At 55.8% G+C, this 17,442-nt stretch overlaps 1 protein-coding gene and 1 long non-coding RNA gene across 5 annotated transcripts in view; one reads left to right on the forward strand and one right to left on the reverse strand.

Annotated features, from left to right (window-relative positions):
* The window catches only part of KIAA1522 (KIAA1522 ortholog), a 28,095-nt gene extending 10,870 nt beyond the window's left edge, over positions 1-17,225 (forward strand). For 3 of the 4 annotated variants that reach the window (XM_043909625.1, XM_043909626.1, XM_043909627.1), the window contains exons 2-7: positions 10,678-10,848; positions 10,934-10,989; positions 11,283-11,406; positions 11,963-12,079; positions 12,165-14,687; positions 15,117-17,225. In XM_043909625.1, the coding sequence (XP_043765560.1) occupies positions 10,678-10,848; positions 10,934-10,989; positions 11,283-11,406; positions 11,963-12,079; positions 12,165-14,687; positions 15,117-15,139 (3,014 nt within the window). In that variant the 3' untranslated portion in view covers positions 15,140-17,225. Of the gene's footprint in view, positions 1-8,562; positions 8,696-10,677; positions 10,849-10,933; positions 10,990-11,282; positions 11,407-11,962; positions 12,080-12,164; positions 14,688-15,116 lie in introns of those variants that run through there. The other variant, XM_043909628.1, reaches the window with a different exon arrangement.
* LOC122698513 lies at positions 8,553-11,416 on the reverse strand. The gene is made up of 4 exons (XR_006342355.1): positions 11,254-11,416; positions 10,653-10,926; positions 9,416-9,476; positions 8,553-8,681 (listed from the first exon to the last, which is right to left on the reverse strand). It is a non-coding gene; the product is annotated as an uncharacterized LOC122698513 (long non-coding RNA).
* Positions 17,226-17,442: the final 217 nt, after the last annotated feature.

Raw genomic sequence — 17,442 nt, forward strand, 5'->3', positions numbered from 1 at the left:
ACTACCCCACAAGGTAAGGGGTCTCCAACAGAGTCTGGTGTCTGCTGGTCTTTGGGAATGAGAGACTCCCAGAGAAGATGGCTTAGGAGGGCCTCCCTGTTGTGGTGGGGAATACACTCTTGTATTCCCAGGTTCCACATTCCTAGAGGTTCTGAATTGAGCCTGATGATCTCATCCCTCCAGGCAGGGGGTGACAGAAAGGACCACGCCTGGGAATTCGGGGGTCTGTGTTTTCCAAGTGTCTCTGGTGTGGGCTCAATGACCTTGAGCAAATTGCTTTCACTTTTCTGGACCTCCCTGGCTCCTAGAGGAGGCCTGTCTGTCAAATTAGGGCGGCGTAGCTTAGGTGACTTCTTGGGATCCTTGCAGTTTCTGGCTGGTTATTTCGTGGTGAAAGATACTGAAGTCTAGAGAAGGTGGGCTTATCCAAGGTCACTGCCTGCAGCAGTCTGAAGAATAATCATGGTTATTAGGAAGAAGGTTAGTTAAATTCTGGTAGGCTCTCTGAGGCTCCTCAGAAGCTGGGTTGATGAGAGACTCCTGAACCTTCCAGTCTCCCTGTCCCAGTAATCCTGAAATCTGGCTTGTGCCCACCTGTCTCTCCTCTCGGAATCTGCAGTGAGTGGGTGGGGCTGGGGCTGGGGATCTCCATCTGCCCTCAGATGGCCACTCTAATCTGATGGTTTCCTGAGAACCAGCTGTGGGTCCAGACTTGTGACCATTTGTGGTAGGGGACAGAGAGAGTAGGAGGGCTGTGTTTACAGTCGTCTGCCCTCCACCCCTTAAGGAAGAGGCCTGGGGCTTCTAGCAGCCCTTGGGTTCTTCCAGTTCCTGCTACAACTCAAGGGTCAACCAGGCTTTGAAGGTGTTCCTAAAAACCCAGAAAGCAATGTCAGGGCAACACAGAAATAAGTGTGGGGGCTAGGGAATATTCTAGGCTATATATTAAAAGGCTTTTGGGTTGTGGGGAGCTGGTATTAAAGAAGTTAACTGTTGGGACTTCTCTGGCAGCCCAGTGGTTAAGACTGTGCGATTCCACTGTAGGGGCCTAGGTTCAACTCCTGGTCAGGGAACTAAGATCCCACATGCCCATGTGGAATGGCAAAAAAGGGAAAAAGAAAAAAGTTAACTGTATCGTTAACTGAACTTTGATTAGATGAGAGAACCTGGTCAAGGATGCACTTCAGCTGTGGGTATGGTCACGAACAAAGGCTTTGATATTGAGTATGGAGGTTGGAAAGAAACGTAGTTGAGGCTTCTTCCTTGTGCCTGGGAGGAGAAAATGTGAATGTAAACTTCAGTCTTTTATTTTTACTTCTGCTGAGGATTCTGAGGCTTCCCTGGCCTCGGCCTCTGCTGACACAGGCCTAGGTATGGGACTGAGGCTTGAGTACTTACTCATTGGATTGGTCTGTGAAGGGATGGGGGAAAGAATGCAAGGCAAACAGAGAGGGCTGCAGTCTATAGACCACAGGGAGCCAGTGAAGGTGTTTGAGCAAGGGAGGAGCCTATGAAAGCGGTGTGTTAGGAGGATGGCAGGTGCAGGCAGGACAGGTTGGGGGCGTGGGGTGGTGAGACTAGAGGCTCATAGAACAGTCTGGAGGCTGTTGCAGTAATCCAGGGGAGAGGTGGTGAAGTGAAGGCTGGGGCCAGGGTGAGGGCTGTGGGAGTGGAAGAGGAGTGGCAGCTGCAGAGACACTGGGAGGAGACGGCAGAAGTGATCGGACCCGGGATTAATCAGATGTTGAGCTCTATGGGCCAGAGAGGGCTGTGAAGGCTCTGTGCCTGAGGCTGCTTGACTGGGGGATGGTAGCAGAGATAATGCAGAGATAGAAAAGAAAGTGAAGGCGCTTAGTCATGTCCAGCTCTTTGGACCCCATGGACTGTAGCCTACCAGGTTCTTCCATCCATGGGATTTTCCAGGTAAGAGTACTGGAGTGGGTTGCCACTTCCTTCTCCAGGAGATCTTCCTGACCGAGGGATCAAACCCGGGCCTCCCGCATTGTAGGCAGACGCTCTACCATCTGAGCCACCAGGGAAGCCCTATGCAGAGATAAACCTTATGCTCAACCCTTTACATCAATTAATTCACATGTCCTCTAGCTGTTTTACAAGCCAGAAGCTATTGTTCTCCCCATTTTACAGATGAGAAAGCTGGAGCTCAGAGAAGTTAAGTCACTTGTCCAAGGCTACTCAGCAAGGAGGTTGCTGAATGGGGATTCATACCCAAGCCTGTCAGATTCCAAAGATTGCGCTCTTAATTATTTTAGGTATAGATGGATTTGCTCCTTTGATGGAGGGGCCTGCAGGTCCTCTGATGAAGAAAGCCTGAGGCCCTGGGAGACTGGGACCCTGTGGGGAGCAAAGGTGGAGGAAACACTGTGGAGGAAGGGCAGGGGTTGAGGACTAAGCATTGAACCCTCCAAGGGCTCAGCAAGGGAGCTGGTGGGCAGTGAGATGGGAAACTGAGTTTTAAGGAAGGGTTGGCCCTGTGTTGCAAATGTCCTTGAACCATAGAGAAGGGTGAGGATGGATGGGGAGAGGCCTCTTCAGTACTGGAAAGAAATTGGAACCCGCTAGGATTGTTTGACCTTGGTTCTTAGGAATCCAACTCAATTCTCCCAGCCGCAGGCCAGCTGGGCAGTTAGTCCTGGGAAGTTTGGGGGACTGGTGGAGGATGTGAACTGGGAGCTCAAGGAGTACCCCCAGCACCCTGCCCACCTCCTGTCCCCACATGCATTATGCTGTCAGGTTTACACACACGGCCCTCTTCCTGGTAGGGTTTATTTTTCCCACTTTGCAGGTGAAGAAACTGGGGGACAGGACCAAGTCATTGGTGGAGTCAGACTCCCCCTGCCTCTGGACCTGGAGCCCCAGGGCCACAACTGGGAGGAGTGCTCCTGTTACCTCCCCTGTCCCCTTCCTTCTACATCTCTTTCATTTGACTAGGGTGGGACGACTTGTGATCAACTGTAAGTCTAGACTTGCTTGTTGGAGCCCTGGGCTTCCAGATAAAGGGCTGGGCCAGCCCTCTCTGGTCTGAGGGATCTGAGATAAGCTGAACCCCCTCGCTGCCCCAGGCCTTGACCCAAAGTGAGGGACCACTCCCCTCTTTCTAGGGGCAGAGTCATACATGCCAAAGACTCTTTAGAACTTGTCTCCCCAGCCCTCCCACCTCATAGAGACTGAGGCCCGAAGAAGGCAGTGCCTGGTTCAGGATCGGACTGCAGTGGAGGGGCAGTGAGAGCTCAGACCTAGGACCTCTGACTCCCAGGGCAGTGGGATATCTGGTGTGGGATCTGAACTCCCTTTCCTTCCAAACAGGGGGGTTAGAGCTACCAGATGGGGCTAAGTCACTGAGGAGCTGATAGGAAGCTGATGTTAAGTGTCCTTTATCAGACTTTATCTTAAAAATGGTTCTTAGCGCCACTTGAGATTTGAAGAGCGCTCTGCAAGTGGATGGGAGAGGAGGCCTCTGGTGGCATGGGAAGAGCAGCGGCCAGTCTGAGCTGGCCTCACATCCTGACTCTGCCGTTATTAGCTGTGTGACCTTGGACAGGTCACTAACCCTAGGGGAGTGCCTTTGTATGACGAGGGGCATTTAGTGAGACCATGTGTGTCTCAGTCAGCACTCAGTCAGCGCTAGCTTATTTATTGTTGTAAGTAAAAACTCAGTAGGTAAAGAATCCACCTGCATTGCAGGAGACACAGGAGACATGGGTTCGATCCTTGGGTCAGGAAGATTCCCTGGAGAAGGGCATGGCTATCCACTCCAGTATTCTTGCTTGGAGAATTCCATGGACAGAGGAGCCAGACAGGCTGCAGTCTTTGGGGTTGCAAAGAGTTGGACATGACTGAGCGACTGTGTGCGCACATACATGCACGCGCGTGCACACACACACACACACACACAAAGGCCCCACACCTGGAGAGGCAGAGGCTCCCTCTATGATAACACTTTGCCTTTACACTTGGTTGCATGGCTTTAACTTTCCCAGGCACTCTATGAGTGGGGATTAGTCCCACCTTGCAGATACCCTGAGAGGCTGATTCGTTTGTTCAAGGCCTGGAATCCAGACCTGACTCCCAGCCTTTTTCTCTCCTGGCTTCATGGTGACTGCCTCTCTGGCATCTATAAAATGAGGATAATCATGCCTTGAAGGAACAAAGGAAAGGGTTTGGGAAAGTCAGAATCGCACCCTGGCCGAAAGAGATTATTATGTCATTGTCAGCAACAGATACTGACCCGGAAACTCATTATGACATTTACTAATATTATGGTAGCTAATTCCTCCCTGTGTTACTGTCTGTTCCCCCAGGCGCCTGTGGGATGGGATCCTTCCCTCCCTGTCCCTGGCACTCCCTGCCCCCAATATTTACCTTAGAACCGGCCTGTCAGCTCTTCCCAGGCTGGGGCGGAGCTTTGCACTGAGAAAAGGAAGGGGGATTCCCATTGTGCAGAAGTGGGGTGCAGAGTTCCCCCACTTTGGGCCATGACTGAGGCTACTCCCCCCTTCCCCCTCTCCAACCCCTTAACTTCCCAAGACTTAGGGTCACTAAGGCATTTGGAGTGAGACCTGGGTTCTGGGCTCAGCCACTTCCTGGTTGGGTGACCTTGAGCAAGTCACTTTCCCACAAGTCACTTTCCCACAGGCCTCCTTGCACTCATTCATAAGAGGGGAGCTCACACCTTCCTTTCAGGTTTCTTGTTCTTCGAGTTCTTTGAGACAGTAGAGGGGAAAGTGTGTCGAGAACTGTAAAGCGTCTCCACCTGAGAGTTACATTTACTTCCCTTTGTCTTGCCTCTAAGAGAATAAAATCTACCCGTGCTTTGGATGCTGCTCCTATAGGAAAGGAAGGCCCTGGTCCCCGGGCCTTGGGTGGCCCACCAATACAGCTGCGGAGAGGTTGAGACGCAGGGGCCTCCAAACACCCTGGATCCTGGATCCTGGCTCCAGAGCAAGGCCACCTGGGCAGCTGTGCCCTCCCCCTTCATTCCTCTCCCCTGAGTCAGGCCGGCCTGGCTGTGGGCGCGCCGCAGCCCCCGCCCCTTGCTTTGGAATGGGGCAGGTTGAGGCCTCACCCCATGGAGGATGTTGCCAAGACAGTGTGTACGCATGCGCACAGGTGCACGTGGCCTTGGAGGGGCGGGGGCTCCCTGCCCGTTTCCTGACTTCCCAGGCACAGGAGGGCCGCAGAGCCACGGATACATGCACTTGCCTTCGTGTACAAGCAGCCATCTGGCAGGGCCCTGCGTGAATCTGTGCAGTGGTGCTCACGTGGCTTCAGGAGGCGTGGGTGTACTTTGTGGATGTGTTCATGAGGGGCCCGCCTGTGGGGGTGGCCCCAGTGTGACATTTTGGAGGTGCGAGCTGCACACCTCTGCTGGTGGACGGCATCTGCAGGTGTGCTTCCTGGTGTGCCCTGCGTCTCGGGAGGCGTGCCCGGGATCAAGGTGTCTTCTCAGAGCTGGGAAGCCTCCTCCCCCAGGCAGGTAGGCGGAGGAGGCAGCGCGGTGAGCCTCAGCCCGGCTGCACCTCTGGACTCAGCTGGGGCAGAAGGTACTGGAATACGGACTCCCAAGTTTGGCCTTTGCCAAGGTCCTTCCATCCTCTGGGCCTCAGTTTCTTGGCGAGGTCCAGTGCTCTCCACCCAAGACTCGGCTTGCTGAGCCTCTCCCCAGATGAGCTACAGGTGTGTCGACCTGTGGCTGAAGTGGCTCAGAGTGGCTTTGACTTGGCCACGCTGCAGTTGGTTGGGGACAGGGTGTTGCTGGGGGAACCAGATGTTATCAAGTGTAAGAGCCTTGGATCAGACGAGGGAATTTGCAGCTGTGGCCCTGACTGAAGGCTGCAGGCCTGGGACCTTGATGCTCCCCCCGCCCCTGACTTAGAAGAGCTCAGCCCTTAGTTTCCCTGGTTGGGGAAACTGAGCATGACTTGGTCCTGCAGGGTTGAAGGCTCCAGTTTGGGGGCCAGCCGGAGCTTGGGTAGTCTCCAGGCTCTCTGAGCCTCACAGGTCAGTTACCAGGAGAGTACCTTTGAGCACCTACCTCAAAGGACTGTTGTCAGATCTGAGAGGGCAGAGACTGCCTTCCACCAGCATCTGGCATGGTGCCTGGCATGAATTACTCACCCTACAAGTGTCAGTCTACTGCTCTTTTCTGTTTGAGTGGGACTCATAAGAGGGGTGGATGGGTCTGGCCTAAGAGGGAAGGAAGAGTCAACAATGTGGCCAAGAAACCTTCCATCTGTGGGGGTGATCTCCGCTTCTTCAGAGGGGAGATCAGGTTTGTAGCTGGCACAGTGGGCAGAACATGGCTTTTGGATTCAAGTGGTCTTGAGTGCCAGTGCTGCCCCATCATTTACCAGCTTTATTATAATGCTTCCCCTCTCTGGTGTCCATTATTCTCATCTGTAAAATGGAGATAAAAGTGCCTGCTTCTTGGGAATTCCCTGGTGGTCCAGTGGTTAGGATTCTGGGTTTTCACTGCTGGGGCCTGGAGTTCAGCTCCTGTTCAGGGAACGAAGATCCTGCAAGCTATGCAGTGTAGCCAAAGGGGAAAAAAAGCCTATTTCTTAAGTGTTGTTTAGATTTCAGTGATCTGTGGATTTATACTATGTAGCCCCACAGAATTTTGTTCTCTGGAGAGTGAAGTCTCAGCTGTCTGCATGAAATGGTCCGTAAGAAGTGGCACAGCAAGTGGAGAAGGACCAGCAGAAGGATCTTACGGCATGGGAGCCACTGTGAATTCTTAGATATCTAGGGACTCAGAGAGAGGTGCTGTGAGACAGGGGTGTCCTTAGGTGAGTTTGGAGGACTGCACTTTATGGTTCACAGACCTTCTCTTCCACAGTCTCAGCTACTCTTTTTTTTCTGGCTGAACCGCCTGGCATGGCATACAAGATCTTAGTTTCCTAAGCAGGAATTGAACCTGTGCCCCTTGCAGTGGAAGCACAGAGTCTTAACCACTGGACCTCCAGGGAAGTCCCTCAGCTAGCTACTCTTTCTGGAGTTGCCAGGGGCAATCTTTTTTAACACTGTCAATACTCAGCTTAACCTGTACTGACCTCTTGGGGTTTTTTGAATAAAATCCAGACTCTGCCAGCACCAACGGGGCCCTCCCTGACCTGGCTCTTGCCTCTTCTCACCTGCTTTCTCTCCCTTGCTCACTGTATTCCAGCCACACTGGCCTCCTCTCTGTTCTGGGAAACCCCACCACTCCTGCCTCAGGTCTTTAGGCCTGCTGTTGCCTCTTTCTAGATTCTGTGCCCAGCACTTGGCCTGGCTGGTTCCTTCTCATTCTTTTTTTTTTTTTTTTTTCTTTTCAACCCCTCCCGTCCTTCTCATTCTTTAGGTCTTGCTTCCAATGACTTTCCTTTGATGCCCCCTCAAGTTACGCACTTCCTGTCATAGCTCCTCAGCCTTCACTATCTGAAATTATTCTGCTAGTTCATCTCATTCATGTATTCATCAAATATTTATTGAACTCATTGTATGTGCCAGACACTAGGGATATACTGGTGAACAAGGTAAAAATTCTCCATTAGCTATAACCCCTAGTACTAGTTTAATAAATATTTGCTGTTTAAATAAATGTCTTACAAAGAGTAGTTATTGGCCTTGTTTCCATAAGGGGTCGTTAACTTGTATGTGATGGAGCTGGATTTGAACCTGGATCTGAGTTCCCTGCAAGTGCCTTCCTGCCCCCACTCTCACTGCCCTCATCTATGAGCTGTTTCTTGGCTAATTCTGTTCTCCTTGCCTAGTGATCCAGCAGAGTCACTGAGTCACAGAGTGAGGCCAGTGGGAAGGATCCTGGGCAGGAGGAGCAAGAAGTCTGTGTGGAAGGCCTGCCTCTGTTGGGTGGCCTTGCAGAGTTCACAGTACTTCCTTCTGGGGTTGCTGATGTCACGTCACCCCAGTGGGAAGACAGTCCTTTGGAAAATCTGGGGCCGAACACACACACACGAGGGGCTGTTAGCACCTGCTACCTGATGGGTGTCTCCCTGGCTTCCCAGCATGTGTCCTGGGCTGGCTCCCACTCTTCCAGAACCTCTGCCAGTGGCTTTGCCATCCCCACAGGCAGTCCTGAGCCTCTGCCTGGCTGCTGCCTGCTCTGAGATCCTTCCCCAGGGAAGCACCCTCACCAGCCAGGAGGACTTGGGGCTGGGCATCATGCCAAGTCTAGTCTAGTGGCTCTTCCACCTCCCATCTGGCAGCTGGGACCCTTGCCTTAGCTCTGGCTCCTGACTATTTAGAAAAAGACTTGGGAACGTGACGGGGGTGGGGGGCAGTCAGCAGGCGGCCCCTGGAGTTAACTATCTTTGACCCTCCTAGTCATCCCCTCTACAAGAGCAGGGTGTTCAGAGACTCTGGGCCTCAGTTTCCCTGTCGGAGCCTGGGAGGGTTCCTGTCCCAGCCCTGCACTTGGGGCGGTGTCGGTGGTGGGCGGGATCAGTGGCGAAGGTGGGAGGAGGACCTGGGGAGCAGCCCCTCCCCCTCCTCTGGCTGGAGCCGGCGCTCTGCAGCTAGGCTCTGGCAGAGTCCCCTCAGCGCTGGGTTCTGGCGAAGAAGGCGTCGCCGGGTGTTCTGGAGAGGTCAGCGTAGGGGACGACCCCAGTGGTGCCTGCGGTCATGGTGGTGTTCCTGGGCCGCCACCTCCCGGCGCTCCTCGGGCTCTTTAAGAAGAAGGGTGAGTGGGTGTGGCTGGGGGGCTTAGATGAGGGATCCCCGACACCCCCATTTGCCAGGCTCTTCTGTAGGATGGGGGGTCGAGGCCGGGGAAGGTCATGGGATGCGGGCTGGGGGCTGGAAATGAGGCCAGGCTGCCCTGTCGGCCACGATGCCTTTGTCCGGTGCTCTTCCACTGCCTTTGTCTGCTCTCTGCTCGTTCGGAGGGCGGCTCTAGGTGTCTCTGACCTTGAAGCCTGCAGCCCTCGGGCAGGATTGCCTTCCTCCAGGGGTGCTCATACTTTGCTGGGTACATCCCAGTACTTCAGTTCCAAGAGATAGGGCACCCCCTCCCAGGTGGGCTCAGGTGTGTGGGAGGATGGCCAGTGGGAAGCAGAATGAGGAGGAAAGTAGTGACCCTGGAAGTTGGGGAGCAGGTCAGGGAAATCCTGTTTGAAGGCCTGGGGGTTTGTTTTGAGGGGAGGGGGCCTCTCCTCACTTTCTTCTAGGATATGGGCTTTCAGGCCTGGATTAAGATGTAGGGGCCAGAGCTTATTAGACTTTTTGGGGGTGCCAAAGGGCCTCCAAGTGTGGGTATGATTCAGAGGCCCCTCTGGGAACCTGTCTTGGCTCTGACTGCAGTTTGCTGGGTGACCTTAGGCAAGACCTTTCCTCTTGGGGTCTGTTTATGGACTTGTAAACTCTGGAGATTAGGGAGAGGATCGCTGAGAGACGCACCCACCTCTGACCTTGTGGGTTTCCTGAGGATTCCCTGGGCAGGAGCTCAGCTGTTGAGGAATGGGCTGAGGAAAGAGGAAGGGACAGGTCAGGTGTCTGAGCTGAAGACCCTGATCTTGGGGCGTGGCCCTTTAAAGGGCTTGTTTTGTTCCTGTTGCTCCACAAGGTGCTGCCAAGGTCACGTGACCCACACCGAGCTTTTGCTTATGTTGTGGGTTCCATTTAAAGGGGAGCTGGGGCTGCACAGTGCTGACACAGACCCCTATTCCCAGGATTAGATGACCAGCTCCTCCATGGGCGGGGCCTGTAACAGGATCCTTTGTAATGGATCCCTGGCTCCTTGGCATCAGGGCCTGGGCCTTGAAGAGAGGGGGATTACGGGGACTGGTCCCCAAGAGAGGCTGGACCTGCCTCTTCTGGGAGTGGAGGGGCTGGGGTCCATCTTCTCCCCTCCCCTGCCTATCCTTCCACTAGGGGACAGCTGCATGGGTGAGTGGGGGATCCAGGAGGCCATATCCTTGGTTTAGCCCACACCCCAGGACTTCTGGGAATCCAGTTATGACCCGTGTTAGTGCCCGCCCCTTCCTAGTGTCCCTTGTGTCTTTTTCATGGACCTGGGCCAAGGGGGTGTACAGAAAGGTGGTTTGTCTTTCTGTAAAGTGGAGCTCAGAATCTGGAGACAAGAGGAATGTATTTGCTCTGGCCTGTGTGTACACTGGAGTGTCTTACACGGGCCTCTGAGTGACAGTTGTGTGTATATATGGGTACTGTTTGCATAGATAGTGAATGGGGACTGTGGGAGTCATGTGTATACCTGGGGGCTGGGTGTGCTGTGGTGTGGGCACGCAGATGTGGTTATACTTGGATGCTATTTGTTTGTATACACACTGAACGAAGCCTGTGGGTGTTGTGTGCATCTATAATGGGCGTATGTGCCCCTATATGGGGCCCTTTGCATCGTGTGGGTACTCAGATACATGTACACTTGGATACAGCTTGAGTATGTATCGCGTTGGCCAAAAAGTTCATTTGGGGGTTTTTCCATAAGATGCTATGGAAAACAAACTTTTCAGCCAACCCAATTCTTGGGGGCTGTGTGTATGGAGTATATACCCAGGGACTGTGGGTTGTGAGTACAGACTAGGAGAAGTCTGTACCGGGCAGGTGCCCTGTGCACTGTGGGGACTGTGGGTGCCCTTGCTCCAGTGCATTCGCAGGACCCAGATGCCTTTGGGCCTTACTTTCCTTCCTCCTTCATCCCACCAGGCTCTGCCAAGGCCGAGAGCGACAAACGACTGAGTGTAGGGCCCGGCCAGGGTCCAGGTTCTGTAGTGGATGACCACCAGGACAATGTCTTCTTCCCCAGTGGGCGACCGCCTCACCTGGAAGAGTTACACACGCAGGCCCAGGAGGGGCTCCGTTCCCTCCAGCACCAAGGTAACTGCCTCCCTCCCCGTCCAGCGATGCTTTCAGCTCGCAAAGTCAGGGGCCTGGCTCAGCATACCTGTCTGATGTCTTTCAGAAAAACAGAAACTGAACAAGGGTGCCTGGGACCATGGAGACACCCAGAGCTTACAGGTGCGCCCCGCCCCCAGCTCAGTCCTGACTGTATTCCTCCCTCCCTGCTTGACTTGACCTCTGCCAAGTATGTCTTTGAACCTTTCTGGATCTGTTTCCTTTCTGTATTGTGAAAGGCTGGACTAGTTGCCCACTGAGGGCTGGTCCAGGGTAGCTCTGGTTGATGCATGCTCAGTGCTAGGTGACACTGGGGCAGGTTAGGAGGGGTGAGTCAGAAGTTCAAAAGGGGGAGCCTGCGGAGGCAAGGGTGAGCCCCATTCACACCTCTGGGTTGATCCTTCTTCTCCCAACAGTCTTCCCGCACCGGGCCAGATGATGATAGCATCTCCTTCTGCAGCCAGACCACGTCCTACACGGCTGAGAGCTCCACGGCAGAGGACGCGCTCTCCATCCGCTCTGAGATGATCCAGCGCAAAGGTGTCTGCTCACCCGCCGGGGATTCTTGGGCAAGGGAGGGGGGAGCGGCGGGCACCCAGCATGTGCAGCTTTCCCTTTTCCCCCTAATCCAGTGTTTCCCAAGACTCTGTGACTCAGTGAATTCAGGAAACATAGTACCCTATGTCCTCTTGGAGATTCGTGATGAACATTAACTGAAAAGCAGGATAGTTCAGAGTTGAAACCTGGGTTTGAGCCTCGTGTTGATACAGCTGTGTGATCTTGGGCCAACCCTTTACCTCTCCCTGTTTCTGTTTGATGTTCTATAGAAAGGAGGACAAGAATACTTACCTTATGGGAACAAATGCCAAGCGTTTAGAACACATAATAAGTGTTCACTAAATGGAAATTATCCTTATTGACCTAGTAGAACCTTGCGGAAGAGCATCTAGCTTTAACCCAGTTAAAGCCCATGCCTACTTGATGGTGGAAAATCTTTTTTCATAGAGCTCTTATTAATATTCTGTAAAAGTCGTGCTTGGCGGAATGTGCTCCAAGACCTGCTCTAACAGTTTCTCTCCCCTGGACTGGCCCCCAGGCTCCACCTTCCGGCCCCATGACTCGTTTCCCAAACCATCTGGAAAGTCGGGGAGGCGGCGTCGGGAGCGGCGGAGCACCGTGCTGGGACTGCCGCAGCACGTGCAGAAGGAACTCGGTGAGCACCCCTATGAGGAGGCTGCGGGTTGGGAGCCTTGGCCCACCCCTCCGCTGACTCCCACGTCCTCCTTGGTCCGTTCCAGGCCTGCGGAATGAGCGTGAGGCACCAGGTACGCCTCGGCCTCCAGGTCCACGGGATACTGTGCGCATTCCCACAGTGGATGGTCGTCCGGCAGGCCCGGCCGCAGGGCCGGGGGCCAGGGTGTCCCTGCAGGCGCTGGAGGCAGAGGCCGAAGCCGGGGCCGAGGCCCTGCTGCAGCGCCACATCGACCGCATCTACCGCGATGACACGCTCCTCGGCCGGTCCATGGGGGCCCGGCCCCCGCCGCTCACCCGGCCCATGTCCCTCGCAGTGCCTGGACTGACAGGAGGGGCCGGGCCTCCAGAACCCCTGAGCCCGGCCATGTCCATCTCGCCCCAAGCCACCTACTTGTCGAAGCTGATCCCACACGCCGTGCTGCCGCCCACCGTGGACGTGGTGGCCCTGGGCCGCTGCAGCCTGCGCACCCTGAGCCGCTGCAGCCTGCTCTCAGCCAGCCCGGCCTCCGTCCGCTCTCTGGGCCGCTTCTCCTCGGTCTCCAGCCCGCGACCCCGTAGCCGCCACCCTTCCTCCTCCAGCGACACCTGGAGCCACTCTCAGTCCTCCGAGACCATCGTGTCTGACGGCTCCACCCTCTCCTCTAAGGGTGGCTCTGAGGGCCGGCCAGAGAGCTCCTTGGCCAACAGTAGCGTGGCGCCCCCTCCCCCGGGGGGCAGCGGGCGGGGCTCTCCCAGCGGGGGCAGCACCGCGGAAGCCTCGGACACTGTCAGCATTCGGAGCGGGGGCCAGCTGTCTGGCCGGAGCGTGTCCCTACGTAAGCTGAAGCGGCCCCCGCCGCCTCCCCGCCGGACCCACTCGCTACATCAGCGCAGCTCAGCGGTCCCTGATGGGCCCTTGGGGCTGCCTCCCAAGCCCGAGCGGAAGCAGCAGCTGCAGCCGCCCCGGCCGCCCACCACTGGAGGGTCGGCAGGGATGGCGGCCCCGCCCTGTCCACCCAGCTCGGCAGGCGGCTGGGTGTCTGGCTTGTCTCCGAGGGGCTCCCGGCGCCCCCCACGCTCCCCGGAACGGACACTCTCACCCTCCAGTGGATACTCGAGCCAAAGTGGTACCCCTACCCTCCCTCCCAAGGGTCTAGCAGGGGCCCCCGCTTCCCCAGGCAAGGCCCAGCCCCCCAAACCAGAACGTGTCACTTCCCTTCGATCTCCTGAGGCCTCCGTCTCCTCTTCCCTCACGTCTCTGTGTTCCTCTTCCTCTGATCCAGCACCCTCAGACCGCTCTGGTCCTCACATGTCGACCGCCCTGGGTGACAGGTTTTTCATACCTCCTCACCCCAAGGTGGCCGCCCCCTTCTCCCCGCCTCCCTCTAAGCCCAAGAGTCCAAACCAAGCTGCCCTTGCCCCTGCTGTAGTCCCTGGGCCCGTCTCTACCACCGCTGCCAGTCCTGAGTCCCCACCCACTCCGCAGACATCCCTGACCCCACCTCAGGCATCTCCTGCTGCCTCCAAAGACCAGTCACCCCCTCCGTCCCCACCCCCATCTTATCACCCACCCCCACCGCCCACTAAGAAGCCAGAGGTGGCTGAGGGGGCCCTGTCTGCCCTGGAGACTGCTGAGGAGCCTCTCCAAGATCCCAACTGGCCCCCTCCCCCGCCTCCTACCCCAGAGGAGCAGGACCTGTCTATGGCCGACTTCCCACCACCCGAGGAAGCCTTTTTCTCAGTGGCTAGCCCTGAGCCCGCAGGCTCTTCACCCCTCCTGGAGGCCTCCTTACCTGCTGTTTCCTATCAGAGCCAGCCCTCTGGTACCCCAGACCCTCCTCCAGCCCCGCCAGCCCCACCTGCTGCCGGCTCTGTCGCAGGGCTTCTGGCTAAGGCCCCTCGGAAGGAGCCGGTGGGCTGCAGCAAGGGCGGGGGCCTTCCCCGGGAGGATGCCAGCGCGCCCCTGGTCACACCCTCACTCCTGCAGACGGTTCGGCTGCGCTCTGTGGGCGCTCCCACGGTGGCTCCAAATCCAGCATTGGGGCCATCGCCCCCCCAGAAGCCACTCCGAAGGGCCCTGTCAGGGCGGGCCAGCCCTGCGTCTGCCGCCTCCTCGGGGCTCCACGCGGCTGTTCGGCTCAAGGCCTCTAACCTGGCTGTCAGCGCGGGCCCTGTGGGTGCCCAGCCCAATGGACCACCTGAGGCAGAGCCACGGTCCCCTGCCTCTACGGCCAGCTTCATCTTCTCCAAGGGCACTAAGAAGCTGCAGCTGGAGCGGCCCATGTCCCCGGAGACCCAGGCTGACCTCCAGCGGAACCTGGTAGCTGAACTAAGGAGCATCTCAGAGCAACGGCCACCCCAGGCCCCAAAGAAGCCACCTAAGGCCCCCCCGCCCGTGGCTCGCAAGCCTTCTGGGGGTATCCCCCTTCCCACCTCCCCCAGCTTTCCTCGGGCTGAGCCCCTTACTGCGCCTCCCACCAACGGGCTCCCCCATGCCGAGGACAGGACTAAGGAGGAGCTGGCAGAGAATGGAAGTGTCCTGCAGCTGGTGGGCCCAGAGGAGCAAAAGTTGGGCCCGCCCGGTACAGGTACAGTGGGCTGGGAGGGGTAGGGTGTGGATTCCAGCACTGATCATGGGACACAGGTATTGGAAGTCCTGCCCTTAGGCACTCGCTCTTGGATCCTGAAGGTTTTTCTGGTCTCAGGGTGTCTAGGAATGGTGACCTGTCACCTTCAATGAGCTCCATTGGAGTTTGATATGAGGGTCTCTGGAGTCAGACCTACTGAGTTTGAATTCCAGCTCTACCATTTTACCCACCCATCCTGGCCTTGAGTTCCTCACTGTGAAGTGTGAGGAGTGATACTTTATAGAGGCAGAGGGAGCATTTGTAAAATGTCAAGCCCCGTGCTGTTGGCGTGGTCAGTAAAGCAAGGGGGCGAGGATGTGCCCTGGGATCTTAGTGGCCAGAACCAAACTTGGGGGCCCCTGGCTGAGTGTCCCTTCTTTCCCTCTGCAGACCCACAGAAAGAGTTGGTCTGACCACCAGACTCCTCGCTGGCACTGCTGACCCATCCCAGGAATACATTCTCAGGGACCTGAGCGGCTCCGAGGATGAGAGGATACGGCAGACACAACCTAATGGGGGGACGCCTGCAGCCTTAACCTCCATGGCCTTCGGTATTTATGCAAGCCTGTGTGGACCCTGTCCTCCAAGTCACCCAGCTCTCATGCCTTTTCCTGAATGGACTCACCTCTGGCAGCTGCCGCTTCAGTCTTGGCCTTAGCCTCATCTTGGAGGAGGTAGCTGGTGGGAGTGGATGTCTGCGCCCCCTGCTGGCCTCAAGGCCACAGAGATGGGGGACCAGAGCACCTCACTTTTTTTTCATATCCAAATCATGCACATGCTGTATCCAGAATCAAAGCACTTTTGAAAAGTGGCTGCATGTCCATCCCCCTGGGCCCGTGAAGCCACATTCCAAGGGCCTGTTTACACGGCAGCAGCATCAGTCCCCAGCAGCCAGCCCATGGCTGGGACTAACCTGTCCCCCCGCTCCTCCGATCATTTGCTCCTTTTTCTTAGTTCTTGGAGGTAGTCAAGTCGTATTCCCACAGGCTTCTCCAGGCTGGAGGCAGGAGTGGGGCTGTGGCATTCCAAAGCACAAAAGGTGCAGCAGGGGTTAGCCCCCCTGTGCCTCAACTTACCACCAACCAGCTTCCTGCCTTCTAGTTCTGCCAGGTGCTTCATGCTGGGGACAGGAAGTGGGAGCCTGTCAAGGTCCAAATGGGTGGTGGAGAACACCAGATGGGAGGTTTACAGGCTCACTCTGCCCTCTAAGAACAGAACAGGGAGTCATGTCATGGGTCACTTGGCCCCATTTCACTTGATCAGGTTGGGGTGGGCAAGCACGACTCTTTAGAGGCAGGAGCCCATGGGCCGTGGCAGAGCAGGGTCCCTTTCAGCTTGGCAGGAAGTACTGAGGACGTGGATGAAAGGGTGGGGCTGGGGCCGGCAGGGAAGAGCTGCTTTGGGCAGTGGGCTGGCCCTGGCCCTGTGGATTTCATCCAGACCTTCCTTCGCTCTCCTCTGTGCATGTCCTTTCTGCAGCTGCCTGTTGGTGCAGGTGGTTCCACTCGGGGGGGGGGGGGGGGGGGTGCTGACGCTGAGTGACAGGATGGGAAGCCAAGGGTGCATTCTATTCCAGACTTTTCCCTAGTCACAGCGGGGGCACTTGATGCTTCTAGGGGCGGGCCGGGTGGTTCTCCCCCGTAGATGTCGGTCTCTGCTACTGATCTCTCCTCCAGGAATCTTACCGATCTTTCCATTTTCAACCTGTGCCACCTATGTTGGTAAGCTAGTTTCCTTCAAGGTTCTACGGGAGTGACCCTAGTGCTTCCTCCCGCTGCAGTGTGGCTGTCACCAGGGTCGCCCCTTCTGTATTACCTTTTTAGCTGCTTCTCCTCCACCCAGGAGACAGGTTGACCTTCTCCCAGAACAAGAGCTGGGAACACAGAGGGTGTAGTTGGAGAGCCCAGGTTCCTCTGGCCCTCTCTGCTATCTTCTCTGTAGTTATAAACCAGTGTTCTTCCCTGCCCGCTGGGTATGTCTTGTGCCTGCCCAGTAAGATGGGGAAGACAGTCGGTAAACCAGCTCTGCTCAGAGCTCCTGATCAACCTCCTGGGAATGAGGGACTAGGACCAGGCCAAAGCTTCCATGACATCAGGCCTAGGCAGCAGCCAGAGCTGCTGGAGGTGGGAGGGAGCCCACCTTCTGTCTCTTTCCCTCCCCCTGTTACTCCTTATCTTCAGTTAGTCCTCTGGGCTTGTTTCCCCACTGGGTGGGACAGAGTTGAAAGGAGAAGGGAGGATCTCCCAAGAGGCAATCCTTTGTCCTCTGGGATAAATGAACTTGACCTAGTGCACATGGAGACCAAAAGCCTCTGGTTTTTAATTTCCATAAAAATGTTAGAGAGAGAAGTATATAGATATATATATATATTTCTTTAAATTTTTGAGTCTTTGATATGTCTATACAATCTGTTCCTTCTGCCCTGAAGCCGGAGTGAGACACATGGAAAAACTCTGTGTGGGTTTCATTCGAAGGTGTTAATTAAATGATTAAAACTTGGCTGTGGCTGCTGCTGCTTAATGGGGAGGGTCAGGGTGGTGGTCTGCACCCACATTTAGAAAGGAAAATGTTCTGGACCCCAAAGTGAGCCTTTTCTGCTCAACACAGCTGAAGGGAAAGTCAAGGTATCTGCTGTCCAGCCCAGTCCACCCATGCCCCCATTACAGGTTCAAAAGTCCAAGATACATACAGCCCTAGGCAGAGTGAGGAGCCCAGA

Source organism: Cervus elaphus, chromosome 8, assembly GCF_910594005.1.
Source record: "Cervus elaphus chromosome 8, mCerEla1.1, whole genome shotgun sequence".
In the NCBI taxonomy this organism is placed as follows: Eukaryota; Metazoa; Chordata; class Mammalia; order Artiodactyla; family Cervidae; genus Cervus; species Cervus elaphus.